General features: G+C 35.3%; 1 protein-coding gene across 1 annotated transcript; it reads left to right on the forward strand.

Moving 5' to 3' along the window:
- Positions 1-239: 239 nt before the first annotated feature.
- On the forward strand, positions 240-8,449 carry tmem30ab (transmembrane protein 30Ab). Its single transcript, XM_052095789.1, has 8 exons — positions 240-343; positions 434-713; positions 2,807-2,926; positions 3,248-3,355; positions 3,736-3,823; positions 3,919-4,065; positions 5,549-5,755; positions 7,386-8,449. Exons 2-8 carry the CDS (start codon positions 468-470, stop codon positions 7,577-7,579), a joined length of 1,110 nt encoding a protein of 369 aa, XP_051951749.1. The 5' UTR covers positions 240-343; positions 434-467; the 3' UTR covers positions 7,580-8,449.
- The last annotated feature ends 449 nt before the right edge of the window (positions 8,450-8,898 follow it).

The following is an 8,898-nucleotide window of genomic DNA, read 5'->3' on the forward strand; positions in this document are numbered from 1 at the left end:
TCCCACTCCTGATTATATTTGGATCAGTTGTACAAAAATAGGCTAATAGTTCTTGTACATGCCTGCATATTGATGTTTTTTATTTATTTATGTATATATGTATTTATTTAACAAATTCCTTACCTCGGTGTTTCCTACGAAACAATCTTCTCACAGCTACGTGATTTACAATGCTTTGCGAATCGGTTCGCCTGAATAAAACGAACTGGCGCAAAACGAACAATTCTTTCGCGAATCGGAAATCACTGGCTGACACGTCATGTAGCTCCGCCTTAAACAAAACAGACAACTTTACTACCAAAGAGAGGAGGCTGTAGAGATAATTTACTACAGCAGCATCAAAGTAAGTTTTATACTTATACTTCGTTCGACGAAGAGAGTTAGGTGTTTATAATCGAGAGATTTTTTCTTTTTTGTGTGTGTTATAACGCAGATATTTAGTCTGTGAGCTGCTAGAAACAACAGACATGATGGCGTCCAGCTACAACGCAAAGGAGGAAGACGGTCATCACTCCGGTTCCGCGGTGCTCGGCGGCACCGCTATCCGGACCAAAAAGCCTGACAACACCGCCTTTAAACAGCAGCGATTACCCGCTTGGCAGCCCATTCTGACCGCGGGGACAGTGCTGCCCGCTTTCTTCGTCATCGGCCTCATCTTCATCCCCATAGGAATCGGCCTGTACGTGACGTCCAACAACATCAAGGAGATCGAGGTTTGATGTTTCCTCGTGGATTTAGTGTCGTTTTACTAACAAATATAATGCAAATAGACGCCCGCTGTTTCTCAGACTGGATATTAAAGAATAAAGTGTGTTATACAACAGTATGGCAAGCCGATTTAGCTTTAATGCTCCCAGCGTTACTCGTTGTAATGGCATTTGTACTTGTAATATTTCTATTATAGATCTCTAAATAGATTTTTACTCGTAACAATTGCAGTGAAAGAATTATAAAATATGTAAGAATTATAATTACAGAGCTATCTAATGACATTTTTACTAGTACGAATGCAATTGCAATACTCTAAAATTGAACTACAGAGCTCTTCGATTATATTCTTACTAGTAAGAAATATACAATACAAGTTAATCAGTAGCAATTGTGGCATAATTTTGATTACCACAAAAAAAAAAAAAAAAAAAGAAAAGAGCCCTATAACTTGTAACAGAAAAGGTTTGTGAGCGATTTTTATCTCACAAAATCATGTTAACATATTGTTTATGTCTTTTGGCTATACTTTTGCAACAGTATTTTAACACTCAAAAATCGTCTTTCACTTCCATTGTCAGTGCCTCACTGTAACGGGAGCAAGTTTTGGTAATCAATATTATACAAATAAAATGCTGTCTGTTGAGTTTAACTTGAACCCGGAATATTCCTTTAAATAGCTCCAGATTAGATTCTCACTAGTAAGAATTCCAATAACAGAGCTCTGCAATTAAACATATATTTCATGTGAAAAAAAAAAAAAAGAATCAATTCTAGAGCTCTAAACGGAATTCTTACAAGTTGTGATGTCACTATAACAAAATATCAGTAGTCTGTACCTATACCAGTAACATTTCACAATTCTCGATACCAATTTCATTACCACAGAAAAAATAAGTGATATAATTTTGAACACACTCCTTCAGCCTATTAAAATGTTACATTTCAATATAAATAAATTAAAACAATAGCATGTTTCCTTTGAGTGTTTCTCAATTAAGTAAACATTACGTTTTTGTTTTTAAGTAGCATGCTACGAAATGTTTTATTTTTGTTTCTAAATTCTATAAAAATAAAAAAAAATCCCATGTTTTAAAGTTTATTTAAATTTCATCATCAAAACTGTGCCTAATCAAGTGAATCCAAACTTTAATCAAATGAAAATAGAACAGTTATTAGTTTATTAGGTGCTTTAGTAAAGATCCTCACAACATAATCTTAAACGCAACACTGGTCTTGCAACCCGATCTCATGAAAATTCGTACATAATTTATATAACAAAAGTTGCTATTTTGTATGGTCTCACACGATGTTGTTTGCATGAACTCATACGACTTCATCATGTTACATTTCATCAAAATTATTAGGCAATTTTAATCGGACAATTTGACCGGAGAGATTTAATTTTGTCGGACATTGAATTTTTTTACCGGCCAATGTCCGGTAATTACCGGACAACGGAAACCCTGGAGCCAGTGTGACTATAGAAGTGCAAAATGCTGCGTTTTAATTGTATAAACAAAGTCTGCAGGTGTGGCACGCATCACAGTAAATGAACGCTCTCTTCTGTCTTCTACTACACAAAGCACGGCGTGGGATGCTCATAAAATATGGTGTTTTGATCAGTCTGTTTTCAGCTTATGAGCAGCTTCACACATTCACATTGCTGCATGCGTCACATGCAGACTGTTGATTTATTTAATTAAGTCGCATCTATTATGTACTAGTGTGATTTAATAATCACACTAGTACATCATTTTGATTATCCATTTGAGGATTTTGTCCATTGTCCAGCGTGTGAGCATTGTAAGCAGCCGTCTGTCAGTCATACAATGTGCGGCAACCAAATTGAGTCAGTGCTCTGTACTACTGTTACTGTAGAAACACTGGTATCATTACATCTTTTTAATTTTAGTTTCGACTTGGTACCAAGTACCGGTACTTTTGACATCACTGCTTACTAGTGAAAATTTTGTTAGAGAGCTCTCAAATTGGAATTCTTTCTAGTAAAAATGCAGTTATGACGGGCAACGCTGGGAACATTAAAAGATAATTTAGCCTTCCATACAATGAGCATGAGTGTTTCTGTGATTTGCAGATTGATTATACCGGGACTGAAATGTCCAGCCCATGTTTTAACTGCTCTCAAAGCTACAGCTGGAACAGCACAACTCCATGCAAATGTGTCCTGGCCTTCTCTCTCGACCAGCCCTTCGAGGTGAGTGTTTATGGCCTCTTCATTTGTTATGTTGAATTTCTAATAGATAAAGGAAAGTTCTATCTTTATTGCAGTAATATTTATTTTATGAAATCGAATAAACTTCACTTACAATGAACATCTGTAGGACAAGGCATTTGGAGGGTTTAAAAGCAGAAGTGTGATGCAGACATTTGCTTAAATAACTTCTTCATTCTAAAAATGTCAGATGTTTGAGCTGCATAGTTTAAATCATCCGTTTAGCAGCAGGACTACTTTTCAAAGTAGATGAACTTAAAGGTGACAGTACACTTTTTAAGATGCTTAACTTCATTTCCTCAGAGTAATGTCTTCATGTACTACGGCTTGTCGAATTTCTACCAAAACCATCGGCGATATGTGAAGTCCAGGGATGACAGCCAGCTTAATGGAGATGAGCGCTCGCTTAAGGTATTGCAAGTTTCATTGCAATGAATGTTAACATGTCTAAACTAAATAGAAACTAAAAAACAAAACATCTGAAGTGTTTGACAGCAACGTATACTCCACCTACACTGTATGAAAACAGGGTTTGGCAACTTGGAATTAGAAAAATCTCAGCACCTATCAGTCACAGACTGTCAATGTCTCAGTCAATGAACATTACACCAAGTCAAATTGCAGCATGCCTGTCACCTGTTTTTTGTCATGTCAGACAACAGTCTAAAAATAGCTTTAATTACTTTCTGAATAAAGGGAGTACTTTTTTAAATAAACTGCTTAATGCTTAATTGAATCCTGTTCAATTTTATGTTATTGAGTGAAGCTCAAACCACATCTTCACATTTCAGGAACCAAGCAAAGAATGTGATCCGTACGGCACTAATGACAACAAGCCTATAGCCCCATGTGGAGCTATCGCTAACAGCATGTTTAATGGTAAGATCTTGATCATTCTGAATACTTGACATCATTGGAAGGTTTTTCTTTTTAAGAGTTTTAATATAATTTACATGTTTTATTCTTCGCTTTAGACACACTGGACTTGTTTTACATGGATCCCAATGGAACAAAAATCCAAATTCCATTGATCAAAAAAGGAATCGCATGGTGGACCGACAAGCATGTGAAGTTCAGAAACCCTGGTGGCAGTAATCCAAATCTTACTGCTGTTTTTACTGGTAAAATCTACTTTTAAAGAGTTCTGTATACTGTGGTTCCTGAAGTATTTGGACACATTTGGGCACATAAGGCGCACTTAAATGTGCACTTAGTAACTTTTGTGTTTTTGTCATTTTGGACTTACAGTGACACCTAGCGGTGTGGATGCAACATAATTTATCATCAGTTTTCAGTTACAGTTGCCATTGTAGAAATTCAGTATTCACAGGCAGCCATGATTCATTTAATCCACAAGTGAACAGGTCCAATAGCAGAGCAGTTACTGAAAATAAGCGAGTAGTATTTGGCTGGTCATGTGATCATGAGGGGACCCTCTACATAGAATAAAACATATTTTTTAAGGTTACTGATATGACTGGGTCTTCATCTCATGTGCGTGATCATAATTTTATACATATGTTTCAAAGTTACAGTTAAGTTCTTTAGGAGAACCATTCCAGATGTGTATGAATTTCTTTCTTCTGCCGAACACAAAGGTTTTTAGAAGATTATCTCAGCTCTGAAGGTCCATACAATGCAAGTGAATGGTGGCCAGAACTTTGAAGTGTTAAAAAGCACATAAAGGCAGCATAAAAGTAATCCATAAGACTCCAGTGGTTAAATCTATATCTTCAGAAGCGATGTGATAGGTGTGGGTGAGAAACAGATCAATATTTAAGTCCTATTTTACTATAGATTCTTAACTTTCACTTTTGCATTCTTCTTTTGTTTTTGGCGATTAGCAATTTTTTGGGCACATCACCACCTACTGGGCAAGGAGGAGCATTTATAGTAAAAAAAATTACTTAAATATTGATCTGTTTCTCACCCACACGTATCATATCACTTCTGAAGGTATATGTTTAATCACTGGAGTCGTATGGATTAATTTAATGCTTTTTTTGAAAGCATTTAATTGATGTGCTTTTTGAACCCTCAAAGTTCTGGCCACCTTCAGAGCTGAAATATTCTTCTAAAAGTTTTTGTTTGTGTTCTGCAGAAGAAAGTCAGTCATACTCCTCTGGGATGGCATGAGGGAGTAAATGAGAGAATTTCTATTTTTGGGGTGAAATATCCCTTTAATGGGGGTAAAAAATTACTATGTGCACTTTTAAATGCAAAATACCAAACCAAGTGTTATCTCAACATATGCAGTGATTTTAGCACTTCTCAGAACTAACTTAATTTACTGAACAATTTTTTGCAATTACTCTTTACCAACTGATCCCAATGTCATATTAGTGGATGTACTAGCAGAGTTACCACAGATGTATTTGATAACATAAACTATGGACTTGTTCCACAAAGTTTGACAACCAGAAAGTGTCAAATGCTTGGTCATAATTTTGAAAAAAACTTTGAGATCTTGATAAAATATTCTTGCATTAAATAAGTGTGGCTTAAGTGTTGAAGTACGTATTTGTATCACTATATTGTGATTAAAAGGCATGGCATGTTTTGCACTTATTAATCCTCAGCCTTCAAATAATCCTTATCTTCCAGACACAGTAAAGCCAATAAACTGGCGCATCCCTGTTTATGAACTGGACAAAGACCAAGAAAACAATGGCTTCATTAATGAGGATTTCATTGTGTGGATGCGCACTGCTGCCCTCCCTACCTTCAGAAAGCTGTACCGCATCATTCAGAAGAAGAACAACATAACACCCACTCTGCCCAGAGGCAGCTACACCCTGGAGATAACCTACAGTATCCTTGCATTGCATACCTTTAGGTCTAATATATATATATATATATATATATATATATATATAAAAACACTCTGGCTGCCAAAAGTTTGTAATAATGTACAGATGCTGTTTAGGAAGGAAATTGGTACTTTAATTCACCAAAGTGGCATTCAGCTGATCACAAAGTATTGTCCGGACATTACTGATGTAAAAAAACAGCACCATCACATTTTGAAAAAAGTCATTTTTTATCAAATCTAGACAGGCCCCATTTCCAGCATCTATCACTCCAACACCTTATCCTTGAGTAATCATGATAAATTGCTAATTTGGTTCTAGAAAATCACTTGCCATTATATCAAACACAGCTGAAAGCTGTTTGGTTCATTAAAGGAAGCTTAACATTGTGTTTGTTTTTGAGTTGCCACAGTTGAGTTGCAATAGACTGGCATGACTTAAGGTCAATATTAGTTAAAAATCTGCAAAAAAGAAAACCGCTTTCTCTAGAAACTCGACAGTCAATCATTGTTGAAGAATGAAGGTTATACAATGCTTGAAATTTTCAAAAACCTGAAGCTGTCCATATCTGTTCATAAGACCTCTACCTCTGTATTTGGATAGAACCGGATGTGGGCGGGGTTTAAACTGGAAATGTGTTAAACCGAAACGGCCATTTTAAAATGTTACTCTTACATTTATAGTTTCTATAAATAAAATATGCCTTGTAAAGGCCTTTTCATAATAGCAGCAGGATGATGATAATAATTACTATTAGTGTAGGCTGCAAATATTGTTTAATTAAATTATTTTTTATTAACAGATTAAGCTGAATTTTTAGGCTATTTTAACTGTGGAATATCTTTACTGGTTTTTCCTGGTATTTCTGATATTAATATCTGATGAAACAGTATTTTTGTTTATGTCTGTGCATGTGTAATATTACTCTGGAGGCAGGAGGTGTCAAGCAAAATGTTAAATGTCAGGCACACGTTTTGCTGTGAATATTAAATACAAATTCAAACATTACAAGCGAATAAAACTGCACCCATCAGATCTGAAATTGCACTGTACGCATTTTCATTCATAAGGTTTACACTTTAGAAATATTGGCTTTACAGATTCATAAATTTGCTGTAATTTTGCATATGTCTATTTATAATGTCGCTTTATCCTTGGGGATCTTGGCTAATCAGTCAAACAAATATTTGTTTCTATTATTTGGATGAATCTGTTATGAAGTGATTCTTCTTGCCTTTCTGAATAAGGTATACGGCTTTGGGCACATCCCTAATAAAAAGGCTGGTCGAGAGCATGCCAAGACGCATGAAAGCTGTGATTGAAAATCAGGGTTATTCCACCATTGATCACTGATAACACCGTGGCAGATTAGATAATCGTATGAATAAGTAGGTGTACAGGTCTTCCTAATAAAGTGTTTAGTTAGCGTGTATCAATATTTGCTGAAAAAGGTAATACTTCAAACTTGAATTGCTCTGTTGGGAATTTACGTTTCGTCAGGGGGCATTTTTTTAATATAAATAATCACACTGAATAACGTGTTTTGTGATTTCACTCAACAAATCATTTTACACTGGTCAGTTTTGTCTTTCATTCTGATTTTGCTCATTTCCTCAACCACTTGCCCTCAGACTACCCAGTCCGCAGCTTTGAAGGCAGGAAACGTATGATCCTAAGCACCATCTCCTGGATGGGAGGAAAAAATCCTTTCCTGGGCATCGCCTACATGACCGTGGGCTCTATCTGCTTCTTCCTCGGTGTAGTGCTCCTCTTCATACATCACAAATATGGAAACCGTAACAACAGCTCTGATATTCCTAATTAAGCTACTTGAGTGCATGCGGTCTGTGGGACACTGTGGAGACCCAATGTTCAAGCTCCTGTGTTTGTGTCTGTGTGTTTTAATAACCTGCTTGGATTCAACAAAGTGTAATGCTTTAAAAGTGCAAAAAAGCATTTGACCACTGGATTTTCTGTTTATTTATTTCTCAAGATAACGATGCTGTGTCTAAGTCCAAGATTTTTATTTTTACCTCTTGTGTGGATATTTAAACTTTCATTCATGATTAATTTCAGGCATGCAGATCTGCAAACTTATGCTGTTTTGATCATTGATATGTACATTGGTATGTCTGTTTATGGTCAGTGTGATGTTACAAGACAAAGACTTTGTATAAACTATAAATGAATGTGTATTTTTATTTCAAAGAGATGGTTTTACATTCGGATGAAGTAATGTTAAAAACAAGGCAACATAATGTGACAATTTTTAACAGTTGAATATAAAACTTAAAGGAAACATTTTATTAATTTCACTTATTTCTTCTACTGTAGCTCTGTTTAGTTCGAACCTTCTAGTGCCATTGTATGGTAGTTTCAGTGATAACTACCACTAAATTTGAGGACTTACTATTTTTGTTATTTGAAAATGCTTGTGATCTTTTAAGGCGATTGGTTGTGTGCTTTGTGGCTTGCAAGAAAGAAATGTTTTTAGTTTTTTTTTTAAACTGTCTTGGGCTCATTTTGGCTATCTTGTCCTTTTTTATCAAGTGTTATAATTTAAGCATGTCTTTTGTGCATTTAACAAATAAGCACTTTTGAATGTGACATGCCATCAGCATTGCTAACTTTGCTAAATTTTTAGGAAATGTGCATTTAGTTGTTGGGCGAATAAAATGGCTAAATCTTAAAACTCCCTGAGAATTTCTCCATTACTGCTTATTAAAATAGCCTAGTCTTGAAGAGCAGAGGGCAAAACCAAACAATGAACATTTTAAGCTAGTTTTTGCCCTTTTCTTATTCTTGGCAGATGACACTTTTAGTTTAAAGTGTGAAAATAATAAACTAACTGCAGTTTCCTACTAAAGGGTGCAATAGTAACAGAAAAACTTGAAAATTTGCTCTGTTCCTTACACATAACATTTGTGTATGGTTTGGAAAAATCTGCATGAAGATTCTTCAAAATTCTCCTTTTGAGTTCAATGTAAGAAAGATGTAACACTTAAGGTTCCATTTCTTAACATGAACTAATGAACAATACTTTTACAGCATTTATTAATCTTGGTTAATGTTAGTTTCAACATATAGTTATATGTTTTTTAATTAAAAGTTACTCAATGAATCATTCACACACACACACACACC

The sequence above is a fragment of the Xyrauchen texanus genome, chromosome 28 (assembly GCF_025860055.1).
Source record: "Xyrauchen texanus isolate HMW12.3.18 chromosome 28, RBS_HiC_50CHRs, whole genome shotgun sequence".
Taxonomy (NCBI): domain Eukaryota; kingdom Metazoa; phylum Chordata; class Actinopteri; order Cypriniformes; family Catostomidae; genus Xyrauchen; species Xyrauchen texanus.

Excerpts from the sequence above, each read along its gene's own strand:
- tmem30ab (XM_052095789.1), top strand. The coding sequence starts at position 468 with ATGATGGCGTCCAGCTACAACGCAAAGGAGGAAGACGGTCATCACTCC. Across the intron at positions 2,927-3,247 it reads CTCTCGACCAGCCCTTCGAG|AGTAATGTCTTCATGTACTA; the intron begins GTGAGTGTTTAT and ends TCATTTCCTCAG. Across the intron at positions 4,066-5,548 it reads TCTTACTGCTGTTTTTACTG|ACACAGTAAAGCCAATAAAC; the intron begins GTAAAATCTACT and ends CTTATCTTCCAG.